The 26,685-nt window shown below is 40.8% G+C and overlaps 1 protein-coding gene and 1 long non-coding RNA gene across 11 annotated transcripts in view; one reads left to right on the top strand and one right to left on the bottom strand.

Moving 5' to 3' along the window:
• Nucleotides 1-26,685, bottom strand: part of naaladl2 (N-acetylated alpha-linked acidic dipeptidase like 2) — a 422,647-nt gene that overhangs the window by 6,837 nt on the left and 389,125 nt on the right. For all 9 annotated transcript variants that reach the window (XM_030432206.1, XM_030432202.1, XM_030432201.1 and 6 more), the window contains 2 exons: nucleotides 26,129-26,222; nucleotides 11,132-11,330 (listed from right to left, as the gene is read on the bottom strand). In XM_030432206.1, the coding sequence (XP_030288066.1) occupies nucleotides 11,132-11,330; nucleotides 26,129-26,222 (293 nt within the window). The remainder of the gene's footprint in view (nucleotides 1-11,131; nucleotides 11,331-26,128; nucleotides 26,223-26,685) is intronic.
• LOC115590793 (uncharacterized) overlaps nucleotides 1-26,685 on the top strand; it is a 99,709-nt gene that overhangs the window by 9,983 nt on the left and 63,041 nt on the right. Inside the window, exon 3 of one of the 2 annotated variants that reach the window (XR_003985835.1) lies at nucleotides 21,136-21,490. The exons of the other annotated variant lie outside the window; for it this stretch is intronic. This is a non-coding gene — a long non-coding RNA (uncharacterized LOC115590793). Of the gene's footprint in view, nucleotides 1-21,135; nucleotides 21,491-26,685 lie in introns of those variants that run through there. 2 annotated transcript variants of the gene reach the window in all.

The raw sequence follows: 26,685 nt of genomic DNA, 5'->3' as shown, positions 1-26,685 counted from the left end.
TATAAATGTTTGTCTGGAGAAGATCTCCTTAAGTAGATATGGCCAAAGCACTGCTGCTCTGGATTGCCCCTATCAACAATCTAGAAATACTCTCAATGAACTCAACACTTTGTGCCGATTTTTCACATTAAAGTGTCTCAACTGCATGTTGCACAAAACAAATACTAACACACTTGTATCAGAGTTTGATGCTAAGTCCATGTTAACTCTCACATCAAGCCATCCTACTTACAGACCCTACACTTTGTTGCAAAAGGCACACTGTCCCTCTCAATAAATCTATCATCTTACAACTCATTGGCTCTCACTTAACGGCAACTGTACACATCAATCATCAATTGTTCATGAAAATCTTGTCATCGATTTGACATTTTGATATTTTACACAGTGTTACTGACATTGAATCACCCTAGCATAACATAAGCATTCTATCTAGTTGCTGAGCCTTGGAGGACTTGTTTACCTCCTGATGTTAAATCATATTTAAGATTTGTTTATTTACTGGAGTAGTGAAACACATTTCCATTGGGTGAGAACCTCATGGAATTGTAACGATTGTTTCAGGTATTAGTCAAACTCTCATGCCTTGCCAGGGAAATGGAGTTGTGTTTTTATCTTCATATAAAGGTCACAAATGTGTGTCCATAATTACGAATTAATGGACTCATCATCCATTAGGTATGTTCACCTACAACTCAATACAGTAGTTTCCCCGCCCTCTATGAAGCCACTCGTTGTCTAAGTGTACCAAGTTAATCTTATTCATTCATTTGTAAAGATGCTGAATATTGACATTTCTGATTTTGGCAGCTTCAGCACAATTTTTTTATTGTGTGTCAGCCATCTCAGAGATAATTAATTGTTAACAGGCCAAATTATGGTAAACTGCTTTAATCTGACCTTCACAGAACCCCCACCTGTGAGAACCTGAAATACTTCCCTCTGGTTAATATTTGTCCCAAACAACGGACAAGCATGCCATACCAGTTGAGTTATTGTTCTTTAAAGACACCCCTATTTATGCCTCTTTGTCTTCCCGTCACACTGTGGAACACAAAGCACATATATAAGCACAGACAAGCCTTTTGGGGGTGGCAGAGTAGTCATTTGTAGGTCAGAATGGCAGAGACTTCGGAGTGCTGCTCTCCTCGGGGCTCAAGTACATTGATTTCTCCTAAAGTGGCTGAACAGACAGTCTTAGAGAGTAAATGGAGTGATTCTTCATCTGTTAAGACACAGGTCGCGAGCTGTAGGGTGTGAACGAACGCTGACCTTCACCACACAATTCAGACTCAAAGTCAGCCACACTCTCAGGATTCTGTGTCTACTCTACCATATGACCCCATTATATGACACCAGAAAGGCTGCTCCTGTGAGAAATGGGGTTTAGGCTTTTGTCATATATATGTGTTGACACAGTTCATTGAGAAAGCGATGTAAAAAATGTATGTTGTATGTCGATGAACACAAGCAGCTGTCGCCTTCACCACAACGTCCATGTTTGTTTTGTATCTGCTCTGTGTCTTCTGGATGGGCTTTTACAAAATACTGTATGTCATCACTGCAATGTTATTTGGCAGCCAGCTATCATACTGTAGATTTCTGACAAGCACATGAACACATAAATCAGCAGTAGACTTTCAAATGAGTCTGCACTTTGATCACACAATGATAATCATAATGATAACATCAATATCAAATATTCTAAAAAAAAACTGGAATACTAGCAGCCAGGAAGGTAAAAAAAAAAAAAAGCAACCTTATCAAAGGCAAAATGTCAATATAGGGAAACAAATTGTCCAAATTGCAGATGGACATTTATCATAAGATGCTGGGTCATCTCATATGGAAGTATTTCTTTGCACACAACCTGCAACACCTCTTAAGCTTTGGTAAATTATCAGCAACACATTTGAACAATCCATGATGTTTGTTAAAATATTATACACAAACTCCTCCTACTCCAGTATACTAAGGTTATTTGTGGAAAATAGGGCTCATTAAAACAAGTAATACAGAACAAATATAAAAATATTTTACAATATATGCATTATTTGTGCTATGAATATTGCATTCATATTTTGGAACAGCCCTACTGTGAACAAGAGTAAAAAAAAATTGACTTTTAAAGGAGGAAAAAGGAGCCAGACAGAGCAGGCTGTGCATTGGCAAGTTCTTTAATGAGCTTGCCAGTAGGAGTTTTGTTGCCATTGGTCAGTATTGTGTTCACGTCTTGGACAAAGCTGTGACCCTGGAACAACAAATATATTTTGAGGATGGTGTTGTTTTTCTGAGGGAACAAGGCTATATAAAAATATTTAGCCCGCTGGTCATTGGCAGGTGAGACACTGTTTAAAGCCTGGTGTTTTTCACATCCAGACCATTATCCATCCGCTGTCTGGACTTGCTTATCCTCTTTATGCTTCCCAGCTGGAGTTAACCCAAGCACACATCAGACACGAGGAAGTACACATGCCTGGACAGGTCACTAGTTAATACATGAACCTTTTTCCAACAGGGAATATGTAGCATTGCTGGCTTCATCAGTCTGTTTCACACATGGGTGTTTGTTACATAAATTTGATGGCTCTATTCAAACACAACAGGGCCACTGCAACTAAGATGTCATTGTTCTGATTGGCTGGCAGGTGTGGATTAAATTGAATTATACACCAAGCAGTTCTGACTGGGCAATCTGATTGGTCGAGAAGACGTTGAGAACGTAATCGAATTGGCATGACAGCACAGCGAGCTTATCACTAAAAATACTTTTTAGCCATTTCCATGACACAACGCTACTAGCCTAAAAACACATGTGAAGTTTGGGGAGATATCAGCTAAATCTGTTCATTTCATAAAGAAAAAAGAAAGACAAGGAGGATGCAGAAGCTAAGAACCAGCTAACACCTGGCCAGGCCTGTTGTTCACTGATGGGTCCCAACAGGTTCAGGTCAGGTGTCTGCGCTATAGCTACTACTTTGCAGAATGTACAACTTCTCATTTATTAAATACCCTCAAATACTAAAAGCTAACTAACCCTACCCTAATAAAAAATAAAGTGCAGTGATGAAAACAGAACGAAAATGAAACACTCAAAACATTAAAAACAAAAGTGGAGCAACGCTCAAAATTGCTTTGGAGCTGCTGTAACCTTGTCTGTCCATGTCTGCCAGCCAAAAGACTGTCACCCGCTGCCTGTCTGTGAACATACAGTTATGAAAGAGGTCTTTTTGAGGCACCTCAGAGTGTACATAAAGACATCTGCTATCGATTGGTGTGGCCCTCGGCAACCTGACATCCACTCTTAATGGAGCCTGTGTCCTGCTCGGCAACACAACAAATTGGGTTTAAACTGTGTGTGCCGGTCCCAGGTGTCACTCAGGCTGGAGCAGCAGCATCCATTCAGCACTGACAGCTGCATGGTGTGTCTGAGAGTCCGCGTACCTCTGTGAGAACCATTAAAGTTTAGTTTGAAAGGACGAACATTTGTGCTTTTCCTCTCTTTTGTAAAGGGGTATTTAAAGGCTAGGGCCGACTTTAGGTACAAGGTTAGGAGAACCTGCTCACTAATACTTGCTTTAATAAAAATGCAATGGAAAGGGAATTTTAGTGTGCATATGAAGAAAAGTAACATTGGTTTGGATAATTGATGTGAAAGTCAGTGTATTGATCGTAGAAGTCAAGTTCAAGAGGTTTTACCTTCTAAAGCTAAAATGATGCCTTAAAAACCCCATACGTAAATCCATTTAAATCCAATATGCAGCTGCGCAGTAGGTTTGGATCTTTTTAAGTTGAATTACTGGAAAGGGGACTGATATTAGCATATCAGCTTTTGATGTCACACTTCAAATCTTGTATGCAGACACCCAAAACCAAGGTCACCCTCCAAATTCAATATAGAATTTCCAATAGCAGTTGGCAGCTCTAGATGCATATTTCAGGATTTGATTTGGAAATACATGAAACCTCTGTTTGCAAATGCATAATTCCATATTGGCTTTGGAAGTCACATTTCCAGGTCTTTCACCCTACAAATGGAGAGTGCTTACTTCCAAAATGTCCCATCTTCATAGTACTTCAAGTTCCCAATTCGATTTGCAGCTCCAAATTTTGATTTCAGATGTTAAAAAAATCTAACCTCTGTGTGCTTATGAAAAAAGTTCTACAGTTCTTGCTTGTGGCTCTAAAAGTTAGCAGTCAACTCTCAAATCCAATATGGAAGTTCTTGTTCAATGTCATGTTCAACCTATTGATCTTAGATGTTATCATTTGTCAGTGTAGCATACTTGTGTGTTTTTATGGAAGTATCATATTGGTACATTTCTAGACAGCATCAGCATATATGTATATACATTAATGATTATATTAATTTTGGGAGAGACAATCCAAAGCTTCCCTTGACAATATAGTATTTTTACCTGTTTGGAGGTAATCTCCGCTTCAGATTAAAACTTAATTCACATTGACTTTTTTTACTAAATCAAAGTTGTGGGGCTGAATAGAAACAGTTTTCATGAACATCCAAGATCTGAGTGATTCACATAATCCTAAATACCAGTCAGTACTATGACCATACATGTTGAAGCAAACATCAATCAGTCCCAACTCCACCTTGGTGTGACCCTTTGCAGTTATTTTAACCAGCCAATCAGTGGAAGTTATTGCATATCCTAAAGTATACTCAAGCCAAACACTTAACCTGTGATATAAATGTTATGAGTAAAATTAGGCTGGACTCGACTGACTGATTGATGGACCATTGTTGATGCAGTTGGAGGCAATTCCAATGCCTGTTTATCAAGCAAGCTAATAAATGTCTTTGAAGGTTCTCAGTCATCCAGGTCACGGTGATTCTAAGTGCTATATTGTAGGCAACTGGACTTGTTTCAGTTTCTTGAAGACATTTCACCTCTCTTTCAAGAAGCTTCTTCAGTTTTAACTAACTTGAAGGGAGTTTCAGGCTTTAAACCCAGTGTCCTTACTACCTGTCCTTACTCTCACCATCCACTAAAGCAAAAACTGGGAGTTATCAGAACCCTAAACCATCGGGCTGAGACCATGCCCACAAAGATAGAGGGGAAGGAGAAGGAACAGAAGGGCATTAGGGGAGCACTTGAAACCTGTTGCTATCCAAACTGGACCTCTAAATGATCCAGAGCAGACAGAGAGGAAGAGACCGAGAAACATAACCTTGTCATTCCTTGTGTCGAGGGAACATCTATCCCTCCAGTTAGTTAGAACTGAAGAAGCCTCTTGGATGAGAGGTGAAACGTCTTCAAGAAACTGAAACCAGTTGCCCAAGAAACGGCTAATAAATAATACACGTTTCCTTTGCATGTACATTCATAGTGTCTAAGATTGTATCATTAACATGACATGGGGGAGAGTTTGATGTAAAAATAAAGTCGATTCACACCATTAGATGATTATCCCATCTGTTAAACATGTTAAGTAGTAACAGTAATTATTGCACCCTTGGGTTGTGAGACATCAAGGCAAAGTCTGTTGACTCAAAAAAGGTTGAGTTATCCCCCCCCTTACCAAAGGGAGCATGGAACATTAAACTAACATCAGCTAATACATGAGAGCTTTGTTGACATTTACAAAATATCCAGGTGGTTCTTTTATCTACACTTCACCCCCTCCTCTTAGTTAATTACATTATAATTCTACATCACATCTCCAGGATGGCTACTAATGTATGTGTAAGAGCATTACATTAAAGGTACAAAAGATAAAGCTAGAAAGATGGCCCTTGCATTAAACTGGTCTGTCTTGAAATTGGTGCTACATGATTGGCAAAAAAGTGTGTATGTGTGTTTGTGTGTGCCCTTTGCTCTTTGTGAGTTCAATCAACGAGCACAATGTCATCCTCAAAACATCAGTCTCTTGAAAATGACAAAAGAGCACAGCAATCTCAAGAAATGGACAGATATGCATTCATTCCCTGTATGTTCAGACTACAGCACTTGAATCAGTGCGTTGACCCTGGTAGCTACACCTTTTGTGGTGAGGCTCAAGGCTCTGTTTAGAGACGTTGCACAAAGCCTTCCAGGTTAGTAGGTGGTATTTACCAAGTATCGGAAATATCTCATCTCATTCCCAGGAAACCTTCAGCAAGTTTCTGTCTAACTTCTGGAGGTCAGTATGTTTAGGTACATCTTTTTTTAACCATTTATACTCCCACCAATTACTCAATAATCAGGCCCTCTCTCTCTCTTTCTGTCTCTGTTGCTAACGTATTGATGTTTCACAATATTAAAGAGTTTCATTTAACTTGAAGACTTTATTATTAGGCCTCAACATGCAATTATGGAAACAAACTTAGAATAGGATATTAGTAACATGATTCTTGATTATAAAGTTGTATTTGTTGGTAATTTGATGCTGACTAAATATAAAAATATAGACAGGAAAATTGTTCTGAAGTTGAACAAAAAAGATGTAACTTAACAAATTGGAATATTTGCCATTATTGGAAAATAACTGAATTTCATCAAGTCATGTTGCGTACATTTTCTAATACATTCTGAGGTAATAACTGTGATAATTGGGGGGTAATTTCAAATACATTAGTTAATAACCACCTACTTATCATGAGATTTGCCGACCTGTGAAATGACGAGCTAGAGGCAACCGTCATCTATGTAAGGGGGGGCTATGAGATTTCAATTTTGGGTACAACAATAAAAAGTCCTCACTGAGTGTAATACAGACTGTAGTATTCTGTATTGATTGTATTGATTTCAAGGTGAAACAAGAATGCTGTTGTTCAGCGACCATCAACTGACCCTGCTGGTACCTACAGCACTTATTATCCTGAATCTTATTCCAGCGTCAGCAGCAACTGCATCTTTAAACTGAAATGTTTACAACCAGCCCCGCAAACAGGTCAGCAGTGGCTTACCAAATACCCATCACACTATCTTAAAGCAGTCAGATACACAGCGGGTGAGACTGTCTGCAAAGTGCTTTAAGGCTCAGTGTGTAATTTAATCAGAAGTAACTTCACATAAGAATCACACATATCACAAAAAATACAAATCCGAGGCATCGTTGTGTGTATAGTCACTGCACGGCATTAAAAGTGTCATAATCATGCGTTTATGTAGCATAAAAAAATCAATCTTTGGGTTTTGTTGCTTAAAATTCAATATTTCCCATCAAGGTAAACATTGTAAAGACTCTTCAGTGCTCTTAGTCTAATTGTCTTAGTTCTCCTGTGAGGGAATGGTAACTTCCTTTATAAATGAGTGCTATTAAGCCTTAATGCTTTCCGAGCATGATGAAGCAGCTAATTTTAGCTCGGGTGCTAATGGCAGTCGAGGACAATTAACATGTCTATTACTGCCATAAACTGTGAATAACACTGAACAGCAGAGGCCATTTATTCTGTTAGAATCTTGTTGAAAAGTAGACAGCTAAAGTGCTGTGGGGGAAGACAGAGTGCGCCACAAACACTGCGAGGACGCTAAAATCAAAACAGAACAGAGGTGGTACTATTATGAGAAAGAAATATAGTTGCTGAGGAATAAAGTCGCCACTATCAGTCAAGGTCAGCTGTCCTCTGACTAAATGTGATTTGATATGATTTATTGTGTTTACTTTTTTGCTGAACAGTTTGACTAAAATAACTTCACCAACTAATCTGGAGCCCTCACTTTCTCGTGCTTAGTCTGTGAACAGCCAATGAATTACTGCTGCTCTGCCCCGAAAAACTGCTGCCAGGGGGTGAAAAAAAAAAAAAAAAAATCAAACACTGTCATCTGTAAATTATTCCTATTTTTCCTTTTTTTGTCAGAAGGAATAAATATGTGCTCGCTGTGAAGCTCAAGTTTTATGCTACATTATGGCTCCATATGTAGAACAAGATGAAAAAGAAGTGGATGCACTGAGTGCAAGACAGAAGGCTGGCAGGGGATTTAAATCATGGCTGCTACAATGTAGGACTGTGTGTGATTTAGGGACTGTGGGGAAATTATTAGGGCAGGGAGAAAGGTATGGAAAGGGAGAAAGTTATGTATTTTTTATCTTTTCGCTGTATGTAAATGTGTAAGCCTTAGAACTAGTATTGTCTGCATGGGTCCATCACCACTGGTGAAGTCTTTCCTTTCCCCTTGTAGGAAAGAGCAAGTATGAATTTTTAATTTTTTTCACGGGGATGCACAATAGGGATGTTTTTTAGTAGTCAGTACTAAAAAGAGATAATTACCTGCCTCTCATGGTCGACACCGGGATCATTTCACATGTTTGTATTTTAAGAAGACGATCATAACAAGTAGTTCATGCAGACCTGAGGGGACGACAGGATTAAGGGTAGTGAGCAAAGATGGATGAATTCATATTCCATAGCTCTTCTTCTTCTGCTTCTTTGTCCTCTGCTTCTTGTTCTTCATCCTCTGCTTCTTCCTCTTCATCCTGTTTTTCTTCTTCAACCTTCTTCGTCCTCTTCTTTTTCCTCATCCTCTGCTTCTTCCTCTTCATCCTCTGCTTCTTCCTCTTCTTCTTCTTCCTCTTCTTCTTCCTCCTTCTCTTCCTCTTTTCTTCAGTCTATTTATTTAGTGAATCACAAACCACTTTAAAGGCGCATATCGCCATCTTCTATATCAGTGTGCCGTTGCGGCGTTTGTTAAGTCAATGAAAGCAATTCGGCTTTGTATTAATGCTTCTTATTTAAAAAAACAAGATCAATAATATAAATTTGCCATCTGATATATATAGTGAATCCCCATTTTTTCTTTTAGCCTTTTGTGTAGATATTGCTATTTTCTAGAGAGTATTGCAGTTTGTTTGTTTTCACTATTTATGAATTATTTTTATCTAAAATGTTATTGTAAACAAAACATTCCTGATGAATGAATTTGACTAGAAAGTACATTATTTGTGGCTGAGATGTAGTGGAGGATAAGTATAAAATGGAAATACTCAGGTAAAGTACAAGTACCTTTTAATTGGTACCTTACCGGGCGCTCACACCAAAAGCGACTTGAGCGACCGAGGCGACCAACTGCCATTCATTTTCAATGTACGCTGGCGACGAGGAGCGACCGGAGCGACCGGCGGCGTGAGCGACGCGATTTCAGCGACGCGAGCGACGCGATGCGAGCGACAAAAGTTGACCGACGCTCAACTTTTTGCAAATAAGCAGCAGCGCGACCAGCGACAAGTCAGCTTACCGTTTTTAGGTGATATGCCATGTTTGTAGTCGAGCTGTGATATACAGCATACAAACTGTTGTTTGCAAACTTTACATTTGACTTTTTTTCCATTTTCTATTTTTACAAAATGCTGCCACACTGCTGATGTCTTTGACATGGTAGAATATGAATGACTGTAAATGAAACGTTAAAATATATAAATAAATATTTAACAAACCAGCAGGCCGAGGCCTTCTAGTACATCCTTCAATCTGTCTGTCTGTAGTGGGCTAATCCAAAATACTGAAAACAGAGTGTTCTGAAGACACACTGGTGCTCTGAAAAAACCCCCATTAGCACTTGGTACTTTCCTCCATTGGGATGGAGAGGTCTGCTACGTGTTTACGCACTACCACAGCAGCATGTAATTAACATGCCAAAAATCAGAATTTGGGTCGAGCCAGAACTTATCGACCAATAAATCGACCAGTCAACTAGGAGATTACAGCCCTAATAAACACTAATCACTTCAAAACTTTTTTTTTTTTTTGCCACTTTTTTAATCATATTCCAAATTCTAGTCATGTTACTCCTTGACCTCCCGTGAAATCACAATATTCTCTTAAATGTGTAACCAAGACCCTGAGCAGATTTCTTCTCTTAAACACTTTTCAACAGAAGAATCTCGTCAAGGATCATTTGTGGAGAAGATGAGTCGGTCGTATGAAAAGCTTGACAATATGAGGTGTCTAAGCTCCAACCTTTGGGTGGCCTTAAATTCAAAAGAAATGTGTTTGATGTTTTTGTCATGAATGCTGTACAATGTGAGGAGAGGTGAAACTTACACTCAAAATTGTGGCAGAAAAGATATCAGACCCTATTGAAATGGTTTAATTACAATAGAATGCGTTGGTAGCACTCCAAGGATCTCATCTTACAGAAACCTTTTCACATCATTATCAAATAACTCTCCTGTTTTCATTGGACTAAAGTTTTACAAGTGTGCCAAGTTAGATTTCGTAAACACTCTCAACGGAACTTTCTATTTTCTAAATTGCTTGTTTCAGCCTGATGAATGTCACCTGTTCAGTTCATGCAGTTTGATCACCAGCTGTTAAAACCAGCATGACAGAAATAATTAAAAAAAAGGAAATCATCTGACATTCATTTTTTAATGCTTAGGATCAATAAATCTATCCATCTATCCATCGACCGATCTATCTATCTAAAAACAGCTTGCTAAAGAAAACAAAAATGTCAGAGTCACCAAGATGGATGACAGAATATTGTATTATGGGTTGGATGGATCTGACACATTCCAACACGTCCCACGGATACTAAAAATGGATTTGGGAGCTGGTCAGTTTGGAGGCCAGGTGAACACCTTGAGCTCTTTGTCACGTTCATCAGACTCTTATTTAAATCATTTTGAATAGTAGCAGACGGTTGCTACTGCTAGCTCTCAGGCTACAGCCAGCTCAACTCGTCCATCATTTATGTTCAGACTCAGAATAATATAATTGTTACATTTACGCTTCAAAGAGGTAGAAGTACCAACTTATCTAACGGTAAGAATTGATGAGCCCACTGAGTTCTGTACCAAAGGTCAGAAAACTTTTTCTAAAGGTGAAGTTGTCCACGAGTTCAGACGACTCAGATTTGAGACCTGCCAACCGGAATGGAAAATAGGACTCTCTCCATCACTGGAAACAGATACAGAAAGCAACTGTTGACCCATAAAAGCGAAGCCTGCATGACCTGTATAATTTCTCACCAGATAAACAACGCCAAGAGAAACACTGCTAGAAGGTACGTTAAGATGTCAGAAACTAAAATCAACTACGTTCAAGATTTTGAATTTAAATAACAAAATTTGACACATTTTAAGATTGTCCTGTGTGAGTGTGTGTGTGTTCCTCGGTTAGCAGGGTGTACCAAATCCTTCATAACACCACAGCGCTGTTGCATCTCTGAAACAGCAACTTGTCTCCGACCTGAACACTCCAGGCGGTGTCTGTGGGATGATGAAGCTCTTCTCCAGGTCACGGAGTACATCGTTCAGCATCCGCACGTGGGAGGGGTCGCGCTCTTTAGGGTCATTCGCCGGCCGCATAGTTTCTGACTGGAAGAAAGCTGCGTGGTCTCTCAGAGAGGAGGCCGAGGACAGCAGGGGCTGAGATACCATGCTCCTCTCTAGTGACGAATGTAGGGAGACAAGAGACAGAAGAACAGAAAAACAACACATGAACAAACTTTAAGATATGCAGTTGTCGGCTCCAGTAATAGTGGATTACTTGAATATATTAACGCTGTGAAAAAGAGCTAGGTTGAAGGTCATTGTCTTTGAAATAAAACCAAAAGCTCTGCGACTCAGACTCAACAAAACGTGCTTTTTTATACTTCCAGGGGTGTTTGAGTATCAAGGCCAACCGAACAAAACCACACAGCATGGTGTCAGGGTGACAAAACAAGGTGCTTTTAAATGTTGAATATGTTTTTTCACCTTTAAACCTGAAATTATTAACTAATTAATTAATCATTGTGTAGTCTTTATGGGGCCAGTGTGCTTCACATGATGTCGTAATTACGGGGTTTAGCCATTATGTCAAACTGGCTTCAAAGCCTGGTGCTTTTCCTGCAGACTTGGTGAAAACATGCAATCTGTATCTGATATCTTTTTTGGAAACTAAACTAATGTGAATATAGGTCTGGTGGTACGGCAGCAGACACTAATGTAACTTTTGCCAGATGGCAGCAAAGCCAAAGTGGAAGTGTAATAAATCAAAATTTGAGGCAACAAAAGGCAGAAAAAAAAAAAAAAAACAGGAGAAAACAAAGACAAAAGCAAACAAAGTTCAAACCAGAAATAACGCAAGGAATCAGGAACCAAAAAACAGAAAGACAAGACAAGAGGATTGGACACAGAGAAACAGGAACACAAGGTAGAAACCGAACAGGAACCAGAACAAGAACAGGAGGCACATGACAAACAGAACTGACAGAGAGAGACGAGAAGATGACAACTTAAATACAGAAGGGATGATTGACTAGTCGAACACAGGTGAGGAGTGAAAAGGCTGCGGTAAAGGGAGGAAATGAATAGCAAGACATCACACAAGAGGACAGAACTTCAAAATAAAACAGGAAATAACTGAACCATGAACTTAAACCATTACAAACTGACTGTGTCAGTCTCTTTGTGTCTCTCTGCAGACATCTTACTTCACAGATATCACTGATGCCGGTTGAATCACCCGCTGTAGAGCCTTCCTGTCCTCGTCAGTGCACCAACCATGTCAGTCTGTGATGATCCCATCACATCATTAAATCGGACAGACCTCACTGCCATACATTTATAATTAGCCTCGACATGCTCTTCTCACACGCTGGCATCTCGGTATCAGCTAATGGTCAAAATCACACGTAACGCTTGAGCCCAGTAGGATCTGAATACAGAATAATATATCAGACAATCGGACCTCCGCAACGTCTTGATTTACACCGCACAGACAAACACACACACATTAACTCAGGTCGTAATTTAAAACGTTCCACCCATGTCTTCCTTTTAACCCCTGTGCTAACCACACACTCAATACATTAAACAGACTCAATGTCGATCAATTTACCCCACCGGCCTCCACACACACACACACACATGCCAGTTACCCACACGGCGCTGTCCTCATTAGCCTGTCAACACAAAGCTGGCTTGTTTTACAGTACATTTGGCACCGCAAATCAATTACAATTTACAGTTAATTGGCCTGTATTCTTGGCTCTATTAAATGATGTCTGGCTGGATCCAGTGGGCCTGTGTTGGAAGGGAAGAAATCTGTTGTATGAGGACAAAGATCCATATTCAGGTGTTCAGCTCTTACTGGTTTAAGGTTCAGGAAAAACTTATACTAGCTGTTAACATGATTGCGTATGTTATTGTGATGTGCTTTTTATAAAGCATTGTACTGCGGAGCTAACACGTTGGATTCTTCAACAGAAAAGGAAGAACATCAACTGAGCAAAGCAATTTCTGCATTGCTTGTGTCCGTAAAAAGAAATGAACAATCTTTTTTTAAACTCTTTTTATTATTATGTATGAGTTGAAGGTCTCAATATTCTATTAAGTACGTTTATTTATTTCTTTTCTCTCTCCCTTCACGCGAAGCTTTCCAGGTGTCTGAACTATCACAATGACAGATTTATAATAAGAAACTAAGAAATTAGTTTTACTGAGTAGGACAGAGGACTGATTTTTCCTGGATTGTAAACAGACTGACTAACAACCCAAAAACAAAATGTCTCCAGCAACAAGCTATCACCAGCATCGAGGCCTAAAAACTCATCACGCCTTCATTTACAAGTTGATGTAGAGATTTCCGAGCGCTCCTCGTCTGTAATGACTGCTAAATAAAACATCTCTCCCGCTATATATATATAATTGCTACATATCAGCTTTATTTCTGTTGTTGTTTTGGCAATGATTATGTGTGCATTATTTATGATCCAAGGTCCATGGATTGCATTTAATTAACTGTAGCCGTGATCCATCTCTAGCTTTATCCACACCATCACTGGACAGTGTAGCACAGATACTGCAAACCAAAACCAACAACTGATGACTGCTGTGATTGAGGTATGTGCACAAAAACTGCCTCTTTCTCAGATCAGGAACTTCAGATTTGTTTGGGATTGGTGTAAGAAGAGCTTTCTCTCTTCCTGAAGCCACAGCAGAACAAAGTGCAAACATATTTAGAGTGATATACCGTTTTCATTTGAATCGAAAAGAGACTATAAACTAATAACGTATGATGCTCTGGTCTTTGTTAACAGACCTTTGTGTGTTTGTGCTGCGTCGGATCACAAGTGAGTCACTTTGGCTCGGGAACAGAGCGTGACTCATCGGAGATGAGAGGGGAAGACAGTGGGGACAAAAATAGACAAAGAGAACTGTTCTCTCCTACAAATTTAAATGGCTCCGGCTCCTCGCAGCCAGCTGGGACTCATGAAATATTGTTTGATTGTTGTAATCCATCACATCTTGTGACACACAGGGACTTGTGTGAGTGTGTTTGCATTCGGGTATACAGTTGGGACTTGGCCTCTTGTGATACGAGTGGCAGAGAGGAGAGAGACGCAGAAGAGCTCCGGGGTGATGCTTTTATTCGATGGAATATTTTTACTTTCTGGTACACCGACGTCTACTGATGTTTATGAATATTTGCATTGTCATTATGTTAGATTCACAGAGGTTCGTAAAGAATCCTGGCTCTAATTCTTCTTCTATTTGGAAAGAAAACAAGAAAAGCTAAAATAAAATGCCTTAGGCTGCCACAAACAGTAATGAATCATAAGTGACTTTGAAGTGTGTCACTTTTTTTAATATAAGGTAATAGAAAATATACCACTATTACAATATGTCTGTATCACCACGCTGAAGTTGAAGCTTTGTTGCTTTGCACTTTGATTTATGACCAAAGGAGTGTACACAAACACAGGAATATGCACACATATTCTTTTCATCAGATTAATAAAGCCGTGCATACACATCGGTGTTGTTTTATAAATCTAAGTCTGTGTGACTCACCTGCACCAGCCTCATTTCATCTCCCACAGTCAGATCAGATGTAGACAAAACTTTAATCTTTTATTTTTCTTCACACAGCACCAGAGCTGTCATTCTAACACGTACTCACCACGCAGGGCCGTGCTATTCATACAACATGTAATATCAATAATTAACTAATCACGAGATCTATCGGTTAATTATCATTGGCACATTGTTGATGCTGTACCTTCATCGTTATATTTCAGGTTGTAGCTCTTACATGGAAATACACATCGCAAAGTGCTCGACGATAAAAGGATCGCGTGAGAATGATGATGAAAGAAAATGCAAGGAGCAGAATATTTATAATATTTAAAGACTAGCAAGAAAAAGTACCCAAGTCATATTAAATAAAGATATTGTTTTAAAGGAGATGTATTATGCTCATTTTCAGGCATATAATTTTAATTTTGGGTTACTGCTAGAATTGATTTACATGCTTTAATAATAAAAAAAACACATCACTTGTCTTGCACTGTCCAGCGCTGCAGCTCTGTATCTCTACCCTCTCTTCCAGAGACTCTCTGTTTAAGCTCCTGTCTCTTTAAGGTCCCCCCCAGTCCAAATACCCAGTCTGTTCTGATTGGTTGGCTCACACACGTCTGAGCCAGCACTGCTCACCGTGTCTCCGTTCAGCTCTGTCGTGTTTTCAGCTTCCAGTTAGGTTCAATTCTACCATAAATACAGGTTTAAATTATGAAAGTGTGATCTGATGACATAGTGTGATGTCAAGAAGTCACAGAATCTAAGGTGGGACTACTAACGAGGTGTTTTATGCGCTTTAGCAGCAGTGTTTTCTGGTTAGTGCACAACCTTTTTAACTTTTAAGACTTTTTACATGAACAAAACCCAAGACAAAAAAAGCATAATCTGTCTCCTTTAATCTATTAAAAAAAAGTAAAAGTCAATTATTCACGCGACTAGATTACATACTGTACAAAGTCAATGATGGGATGCGATTAGACGCGAGAGGGAAGTGAGCATTGATCCAAACTCCAGTCAGGTAACAAGCATTTTAAAAGTTGTTTACAAACCTGACGAAGCATGAACTCAGCGTCTTTACAAGACGGCGTTATCTTAATTTGGTGTCCCTCCGATCCATTTATTGCAGTCAGATCACGGAGAAATGTCATTATTTTGTGCTGTGCGTTTGCCACTGCGATCAAACTCACACAATGCAGATATTTTCACCGCGTTTGGTCTCAACATGGCGTAGGTCTGTGTCTTTCCCCCTCCTGTTTGTCAGTTTGCTCGTTGTGTTACCTCGCGTCAGTCCTTCGTTCTGCTGTTCTGTTTTTTTGCTATACGTGTTCTTGCCTGTGTTTCTGCTGCGTCTTTGGTTTTTCCTTTATTTAGTTTTTGTATTTTTCTCTTCATTAGTTCTCTCCCTGCCCGCCAGTTTTGTTATTTTGAGATTACAGCTTCTTTATAAAAGCTCGCCTCAGAAATTCTGAGAAAAGCTGCCTCTTCTACTCATAGAACTGGACACATTTCTTTGCTAATGAACACACCTTACATCCATTTAACCATTACAGCATTTTACTGTTGAGAGAAGGTCCTGCAGTGTCAAAGGTAGTTTGGTGTTTTTAGTTTTATGAACACGGTTCAGAACGACGACTGTGGAGTCAGAAAAAGTGTCAATTAATATGAGCGAGAGAGGCCAAGGAAAGCGGCTATAGAAGCAAAGAATTAATTAACTAGAAAAAAATATATACACAATATTAGTCTTTTACTTTATTACCATGTGGAGAAGAGGTCAGACTCTTTTCTCACAGCTCGTATTCACCTCAGTTTACTTCAGTACATTGCAAATCACTTCATGTAAGAAAATTACCATCCAGTTTTCATTCTGTTGATGGATAGATGGATGGATAAATAGATAGGATTGGATGGGTGGATGGATGGATGATAGATAGAACAAGGCACAACTTCCTACATTACCATGTCGTACGTGTATATTAGATTTAAACATATTCTATGTAGGTGTTTGTATTGACTGGTCTGCTCGTGTTCCTAATTTAGTGACACAGATGTATACTGAATTGTGAATCCATATACATGTTATATGCATGAATGTGATGCAACATGCAAAGCGACCATGTTGTGTTACATGCACATCTTAGTCGGATTACAGCCATAGTTCGACTATGCTACTCAATCAGACAACTGCAATTGTCCGAGTATACATGCCGGTGAGAAAATCAGATTATTGGGCCGAAGCATGTCAAACCCCGGTACTATAGGTGGCGCTGTACCCATTTCAACTAGTGGTAACAGAGCCACCTCCGGCTGACTTCTTTACGTCACCAGCTACAACAAACTGCCTCGGCATTCGAGAAAGATGGCGTACGAAGAGCGAGACGAAGCCACATCTTTGTACATTTCGTATATGGTGTACATGATAATTACACACACCAGATGCACAATGGCGCTCTTTCTTGCGGTGATTTCGGTGGTGAGACGCCGCCGTCGCCACCCTTCTACTTCCGGTTCACAGCCCCGAGAAAGAAATCTCGCGCCTGCTCAGAACGCAAAATCCGATCCGATAGAACGTATACATGCAGGAGTAATGCGACTATCAGTCGAATAATCAGGGTGTTTTAATTCGACAATGAGAAATCCGATCCGGTCCGATTTTAGTCAGACTAAGGTGTATACATGCATCTTAAAAATCCAATCATGGTCGGACTGACACAGTAATTCGGTTTTCTTGAGTGTCATGTAAACGCACTGAGTGACTCTAACAGTCATTTGGCCTACAAGCTAACGTTTCATTTCAAAGGACGGTTTCTGCTCTTTAACGTTTACCTCAATGCAACAGTCACATGTGCCTTGAAAGAGTTATTGGTCGCTGTAAGTATTCAGTAACACTCCACACTGGCCCCTGCAGGGATTCCCTATGTGCAAATACAGTTAAAGATGACTGAGACAAAAGCCACTCCTCTCATTCAGTGCAACAATGCATTCTGAATTTGTCCTTCGTGGCCTCGCATATCCCAAGATTCTTTGCACGCCCCAAAAAAAAGAAACAGAGAAAATGGTGAGATTGCGTGGTGTAGATCTTCACTTTCGTGGGCCCGGGCGGCAGAAATCGTAATGTAAGGGTAAAACATCTGGTGATGCAACCAGGAAATGCTCCAAAGGCTAGACTGTCCCATTTAACAACGGCTGACGGGGTTAACAAGGTCTCTCTGAAGGCGAGTCCTTTGTTTCATTACCTGCTTGCCTTGGTGTTTTTCAAAGCCTTTGTGCAATGTCCCGACATAAATGCTATTAGAACAATGCTGTCCATTCATCTCATTCAAGTGTCAAATACATGGAACTGAGAAATCACATGAGTACATGGTTAAATTCAGTTATTGGTGGCTGTCTATTATCTCCTTGACCACTTAATGGACAGTCATTATCTACTCACTTCTTTATTCAACATCACTTAATGAGTTTGAAGCGAGCCTGAAGCGGTAAGTGCTTTATGTTCATGGAAGTAGTACAGAGTATTTTTCAGAGCATTTCTGAGAAAAGCTGCCTCTTCTACTTACAGAACTGGACACATTTCTTTGCTAATGAACATACCTTACATCCATTTAACCACTGCGACATTTTACTGTTGAGAGAAGGTCCTGCAGTGTCAAAGGTAGTTTGGTGTTTGTAGTTTTATGAACACGGTTCAGAACAACAACTATGGAGTCAGAAAAAGCGGCTATAGAAGCACAGAATTAATTAAAAAAAAAAACAACAACACAATATTAGTCTTTTAGTTTAATAGTTTGCTGTGTCTCAATTCAGGCTCTGCATCCTATGGAGGAGCATTTGAAGGCCAAATACATCACAACGCCGAGCGAAGGCTGTCCCAATTCAAAGGCTCCACCAGATGCAGCCCACTGATGCGGCCTCCACCGCTTCTATCCTTCGTGGCCTCACATATCCCAAGATTCTTTGCACACCCGAAAAAGAAGAAAGAAACAGAGAAAATGGCGACATTGCGTGGCGTAGATCGTCACTTTCGCTGGCCCGGGCGGCAGAAATCGTGACGTAAGGGTAAAACATCTGGTGACGCAACCAGGAAATGCTCCAAAGGCTAGACCGTCACATTTAACAACGACTGACGAGGTTAACAAGGTCTCTCTGAAGGACTCGCCTCCAAAGACCGCAAAGGACTGGTCCTTTGTAGGATACAGACCCTGAATTGAGACACAGCAAGTGTCACGACAGTCGTGTGCAGCCTGCTTGTTTGCGTAGGTGAGCAGGGAAACGTCCATAGAGGGACAAAGAGGGAATTTCGCTTCTTCAGTGTTTTGCTCTCTCCCAGTTTTGTTTTTGGGATACCACCTTTCTTATTAAAAGCTCGCCTTTGTTTCTGTACCTGCTCGCCTCAGTGTTTCTGCATCAGCATTGTTGTGTTTAAGCCAAATTATGAAAGGGGATACCTTTGAAACAATTACTTGAAGCTGATTTTTCAGATGCTCCGTGTGGCTGAACAAATCCTAAAAACTTGCACTCTTTTTTTTTTGGGGGGTGGGGGTCACCATCTCTCCTATCGCTACCAATCAGCAAACATGAGACAGCAGAAGCCACCACAACACTCGCTTCTTTTTGCACTGCCACTGAGATATACCTCATTGAAACTGGAAAATATACAATAGGTTTTAAATGATATCCAGATCTGAGAAATAATTCATTCACACCGGCACGCAATTTCCTTTGATTTCCTCAGTGTATTTTAGTAACTCACAGCAATGACAATAGCCAGTTCTACCTTTCTGTGGAACTGAAGTAGAGGACCAAAGGCAGCCCTGCTACTGAGCACCATCACTGCAGTAAATTAATGGAGATTTATGTCAGATCAGACTAGACCAAAGGCAGTTTTATATGAAAAGAGAAAAGAAAGGAGAATGGTGATTAAAAAAGTTGAACAAAAGGTTTTTGGGGGGTTTCAATTAGCTCTGGTTGTTTGATCTGAGTCCCCTCCATGACTGCCAGTCATGAATACTGCAGTGCTCCACGCCGGCTGTGAAGAATCCATTAAATATCAGTGGTCCTCTGCCGCAGGGGGCTGCTAAAACACCCAGAGACCAGACACGCACACACACTCACACACACACACACAAGCACTTTCTACTTATACACCCACACACACACACACACACACACACACACAATACGAACAGCCATTTCACAGCCTCCCAAAATACACTCACACTAATCTTTGAACAGACCCAAAAACACATGCGTCACCACCTACTCATGTGTAACCTACACATGAGGACACACACACGTGCCCCTCATCTCCTCAGCCACATCCACACACAGCATTGCACCGACACACTCGCGACTACCGCCATTAGCATATTGTTCTCACACACACACACACACTACAAATAGACCAGGACTTCGCTAACTTTCCCCCTGCTTTCTTGACACATCTAATGACCAGTAAAACTCAGTATTTGTGTTTGTTGGACACACATGGTTGAGAGTCACAAGCTCGTTAACACAGCCGGGTCAGTGCAGAAATGTTCAGCTGGGATTCTGCCTCAACGTCCTGAATAATAGAGACTTTACCCCTTCATGTTGTCTTCGGGTCTCCTTTCAGGTTGACTTGTTGCTTAATGTTGTTCACATTTGACTAATATTGGAAGCACCTTCAGTGAATTGCATTCAAAACTACTTTCTGAGCATTTGTGACACTTTCTTGGGCTATACAAGAACAATTTATTGATTAAAAAAATAATAAATATAGATAGCAGCTAGCTCAAACTCTATCCGCTTCCAGCTACTATCCAGTGTCTTCTAACTTCTGATCACACATGTTGCCAGCACCGAGTTCATCCTCCATTGTTATTGCTGAAAATGAATATCAGTGGATGCCCCCTGCTGTGTCACCAAATCCTCCTATGTGCACCTCTTTTTAAAAAACATTCCACCCTCAGTGGATAAACTTGAAAACAATCTCCTAGTATCCCTGCATGTTCACCACTCTACCATCAAACAAACACAGTCTTGAATGGACTTATTGCATTTTCTGGCACAATTTGGAGAAAGCTGGAGAAATGGTTGACCAGTCAAAGTTACAACCTGGATGCTAAACGCCACACCGTTCATGCCTCGTTTGCTTCTGGAACGTCACCCTGCTGTCTAAAATGAGTCCCTCAGTGGCCGGTGAAATGGCAGGGCTTTGTTGCGGCAGTAATCAGGCTCTTTGTGCAAAATGTCCTTCTCCCTCCTCCAAGCCAACCTCTGTCCCATTAGCCTCTGTAAAGCTGCTGGTTTTAGGATGCTTCATCAAACTTTGCACAGAGATAAGGCATCTGTGTTGGTTTTTGTAGATAATTGACAAAGCAATCAGCAGAAGAACACCCTGCATTCTGAATTTGCCTCTCTTCTCCTTCGCAGTGTTGGCTCAGGCTTAAAAGGGAAACGTGGATGTCCAATCAGTGCTAAACGCAGTCAATTGAAGCAATTTTGATGCAACTGAAGTATTGACAGAGAAAGACGAGCTCTCCTGCTCAGCTGTGCCAGAAGTGCCGGCGTTTTGTCTTGGTCCTTGCAACCAACAACAGAGGGATTGGCGTGCTCGGTCCCTGCCGGCCATATCTTCTTGCACGGCTCCAGGCGTGATGCCCAGCCCTCGCTCCTCTCGCCTCTCTCCGCTGCTTCTTCAGAAGTATACTCGTCTCAGAAAATTACGCCTGAATATCCAAGGCAGCCAGAATGCTGTTAAATGAACTCTTTGTTCACAACATCATCTACACTCATTTGGGATTCAATTTTCACTGTTAAAAGTGGAGCTTGTTTAACAAGTCAAGAGAGCACGGAGGTTTTGTTTTTTGAGCGGCAGCAGGCCCCCCGGGGCTGCACGGAGGTGGAGACTGTTTTCCAACCTCACATGATGACAGCTGAGTACACGTCAGTTCACTGACGAAGAGCCAGGAAAAGCCAGTTAGTGTTGATTTTGTTTAACATGCAGTTACACAGCCCTCCCCTTATAAGTGTTTAACTTATGGCAAACAGAGAAAGACACAAAAACCACAATTGTGAAATGAAGATGTTGAAACGTCCTGCAAAGCTGAGGTGATAAGTCTCTGTGGGTTCGTCACCAGAGCATCACCTTTTGAATTATCCAGCAGATTATAGTCTCGCATTTCTATGTTGAGCAGCGTTGAACACATTACTAAAAAGTAAACTTTGAAATAGTAACTTTTAGGACTTCCGGACTCATCCGACTCTTTCACACAATCCTTTGTCTTTTTTATCTTGGTGTGGAATTATAAGGTGTTCAGATTTTTACTATCTACATGCCAGCTTTTACCCTGCAACCAGTGCCATTAACCAACCCACATGCAACGCTAACACACACTAGGAATTATTTATCGTGCCTCACTATCTGTTACCGCACACACACATCAAAAAGTATTTATTTCACTGTCCTTTTCCTCCTCCTCCTCTTCTTTCTCTCCATCTGCTGCCTCTCTGTATTTTTAACCAGCGGAGATAAAAGCTCTCTCCCACCTGTTTCCTGGTTGAACGGGAAGCCGCTTCTGCGCAAAAGCATTGAGAGTATCGGCACGTTTCACCGAAGTCAGATTTATAACTTAAAGACGTTTATAATGCCACCTGGAATTAAATTTAATACTAATTTAATAACCACAATAAAGAGCCCCAAATCTGTCACAAGCAGCCTCTTTTTGATGACACACAGCTGATGAAAACAGTAAAAGTAAATGTAGGCATAAGGAAAATGACACTTGGAGATGAACTGTAGGAACATGATGTCCCATTGTGGATTATAAAGTGGCTGAAATTAAAATAAAGCCTGTTCCATCACGAGGCCAAATATGACAGCAGCACCACCTCTGGTCCCCTTCACACCTTTTAGTAAAGCTGCACAATTCACAAGATTTGTTTCATCTTGTGTTTCATCTTATTCGCCATAAATTCAATGCAAAGACATCCTCATCATTGCCTTCAAATGGTGTGTAAGCATTCATTATATATCCACTCAGTGTGTTACTTAATGTCCATTCTCAGTGGAACACAAATGGCTTGGTTGCAGTGTTACAAAATCCTTCTTGTATGTGCGCGTCTTTGCAAAACTTTCCACCCTCGACGTGAAAACAATCTCCTAGTATCAAACTCTACATGTTCATCACTCTACCAGCACACAAACGCAGTCCTAAGTGGACTAATTGCATATTTTGGCACTTCTGCGTTGGCACAGTTTGGAGAAAGCTGGAGAAATGGTTGACCAGTCAAAACTGGGGATGCTAACGTAATCTTAAAAAGTGAGCCACTAGCTACATTCATAAGAAATGTGGTAGAAAGCTGCTACAGAAATGGTGACAAACATTGAGACTGACGCAGTTTTCCAGATTGTTGTAATTGGGTGAAAAGTTGTGTGAAATGGTTGGAATGGTGTGTTGTCAGGGGGGGCTGTTGTTTTCCCACCCACCCATAATAAGTGTTTCTTATCTAACGTTGGCAGCCAGTGAGGTTAGGAATTGAATGGAGCCATGTCCGAGAATGATAAAACACTCCGATCTTCATATTGCAGACGGTAATTTAGACGATCGGAGCACAGATCCAACAGAAACATTAAGTGAAGCTGTATTAAATCATGCTCCTAATTAATGGTGAATTCTGCTTTGTCAGTTTTTGCGTTTTGGCTGGATGATGAGGCCTTTTAGCCTTGATGAAATGATGCTCACTTGTAGCACCGTTCTTCATCTCGCTGCTGATGTGCAAAGTTGCCAAGAAGGTGTATCTTTCATGCCAATAAAGTGCCTCTGAATTGAATTGATCGAGGAGAGGAAGCGGGGAGCAGAGCTGGCGGTACAATCAGGGACAAAGTGATGAAGAAACAGACAGAGGCTACGGGCAGGTATAATAATCAGTCATCTCTCTCAGGTCATAATCTGTCCATTAGTCTCAGACAGGGAAGCATAACCACTCAATCTGGGCCTTAATGGGACAGTGCTTACATGCTTAGACAGAGCCACTGAACCTGAGCCGCTGAGCAATTGCCTTGGCGCTAAAATGAATGAGTCTTGAAATCGGAGCTACCGAACATGTGATGGAGGGCGTCTCTCTCTGTCTCCATCTCTTTCAATCTCTGATCTTATCGTGTAAATGATGATAGACGTCAGTGCATAGCTTTTTATTCCATCTCAAGCATAAAGAATTCATTCTGTACAGTACGGGTCAGAAACCGTATTGACTATTTATGAACCTCACTCACTTCGACAACTCCCACACTTGTGGATTGTTTCTGGGCGCATAAGGAAAGTAACGTAACATTTAGTTTCCGTCTGTGTTTGCAGGCGAAGACGGCGTGCGGGCTAAATGTGTCAGCGGCTCTGTTGTGCATCCTCTTTGCAAAGGTCATCTTAATATTCAAGGACGGAGTCTGTGCACGCTCTCAGACTGTGACTGAATAAGCTGATTTTTTAGTTCACAAGGCCCGAGAGGTCGTGCAGCATGCTAAAGTGCTGAATATTTGACAATGTAAATTTACACGGGGTTCAATTCAGACCTTGACTAAAGTGCTTTGTTCTTCTTACTGTGCAAGCTGCACACTAAATATGAAAATCCCTTAATGTGACTCTAAGGAGCACTCTTCTAAATTTAACATGCACCTGCATTGACAATTTATGTCTGTCGTGTTTAAAAATGATTTGTTTTCACTTCTCTAACCTACAGGACAACATGCCTCGATGATAAATCCAAGTCGGTACCTCTATAAATACAACATACAAAAATGTGTTCAGCTTGTTCTACCTAACATGTATGACATCGGTCCAAATATGTTTCCAGGGCCAGGTGATATATGTTGGGAGACATTTGCTGTTAAAGCTGTCTGCAACAAGTTTCAGCACAGAAAAGATGTTTCCGTTATAAAGGATGATACAATATTTTCTTTATTGAATGATTTAAAAAGGTTGCTTTCAGTAAATTGGATTCATTTACATGCTTTATTTTTTTGTTGGGACTAACCACGTGTTCAAGCAATAAAAAGGCCTATAAGTAAACTAAAAAAGCCAAACAGGCCGAATTCAAAAATGTAAAAAAAAAAGGTGTGAGACTTGTCCATTTTCAAACTTGTTTCGAGTCACGGCAGAACTCTGGACTCACTTGTAACTTTAGGTGGGTGGACAGGAGATTGTCTGAGAGTGGTAAGACGAAGGGTGGTGGAGTGGTGATGTTATTGAATGACAGATGGGGTAACTCCGGGCACATTACAGTCCTGTACGTAGGACGTTGAGCTGCTGGCAGTTAGCATTCAGACATATTACGTGCCCAAGGAGTTTTCACACCCGTTCACCCCGTACACGGTAGACTTCAGACACAACACAGACAGCTGTCACATCCGGAAGTTCTCGGATAATACAGCCGTCGCTGGAAATCATTCAGAGGAGAGCGAACGGGAACACTGGGGGGGTCATCACGGACTTTGTTGACTGGTGTGAGCTCAACCGTCTTCACATTAAGGCCAGCCAGACAAAAGAGATGGTCGAAGACTTCCGCAGGAAAACACCTCAGATTAAACCAGTGAACATCCAGGGATTTGACATTTAGAGGGTGAGAACGTACAAGTAGTTGGGCGATCACCTCAACAACAACCTTGACTGGTCGGACAACACAGATGTACTGTGCAAGAAGTGCCACAACTTCTCCACATGCTGAAGAGACCGACCATTTTTAGACGGATGAATGCCTCGAGGCTTCTCCACAGCCCAACCCCTAACTCGTCTTCAGCCAGTCTTTGACGCCGTCTCTGTTTGTCACTTCTTAACTAGAGACTTGTTTTACTCGCAGAAAGATTCAAGTTCTCCACATCCATCACTGTCTCTGTGTGTCCTACCGTTAAAAACTTTCAGTGATACCCTACGCCACCTTGTCTGACTTGCACAAACACTAAGGAATCCAGCTTGACAGAAGCATTCAAGATTCATAGACGATATTAAATATGAAAAACAAACCAGGCTTTCTGTATTAAAATTAAATGCTGTCACAACCCTGCAGTACGGCTTAGACCTGCTCCAAGTGTCATGAGACAATTTGATCAATCCATTTCTACTGATTCTACATCAGTGACTTTATTACGCTATCTGAGAGCAATCTCAGATCTTCCATATGGATTTGCTAATCTTGGCAGAACTAGTTTCAGGTTCTAAAAATCTTTCAGATGGAATAAACAGCAAACTGCCCTCAAGTTCATTCCACTTAGTCTTTTTAAAGCTTTATTATCTGATGTTTGCATAAAGCCCTCTAATAGTTTTTACTTGTTCCTCTGTGTGTTATTCTAAGTGGTTGTCAGATTATGAAGATCTCGCTTGGAAAAACAGATTTCACTGCCAATTATCACCCCCGCCATCACCGCCGATGTTACCTTTGAGTTTGTTCTGAACATCCAGGGCGATGTCCAGAGGGTAGAACGGCAGCACGGGGTCGTTGACCAGACGGAGAATCGCCTCAGCTGTCATCTGTGGAAACACAACCAGAAAAAGAGGATACCCTTTTCAGCAAAGAGAAAAAAAAAATACACCTTTTATCCCCTGAGCAGCTTCACATTTCACTACTTAAACCCCTCTTCAACAGGAAAATCCATACCTCTTATATGTCTTGTACACTTTTCTTGTGCTGTTATATCTTTGCATGTCTTTGTCTATGTTGTTGCTGCTCTTCCGTTACCTGTTTCTGAATGTCTCGATTGTGTAAAGACTCATTCACCACTTTGTGCACACCACCATATAAGAATACAAAAGTACAAGTATTCTGAAGCGTTATCGCTCACCACATCTCTTTAAATGCCGGTTTTGCTTCTATGAGCATCGTTATACTGATATCAAAGGACGGGCACATGTTGAGTTCCCGCACTCTTCCTTCAGTGGCTCTTCTCCATCAGCAGCGATGTGAAATGACAGCAGGTTTCAAAATAAAGGTCAG

This window comes from Sparus aurata, chromosome 11, assembly GCF_900880675.1.
Source record: "Sparus aurata chromosome 11, fSpaAur1.1, whole genome shotgun sequence".
In the NCBI taxonomy this organism is placed as follows: domain Eukaryota; kingdom Metazoa; phylum Chordata; class Actinopteri; order Spariformes; family Sparidae; genus Sparus; species Sparus aurata.
The sequence above is the reverse complement of the archived record's forward strand: the minus strand, read 5'-3'. Positions and strand labels throughout refer to the sequence as shown.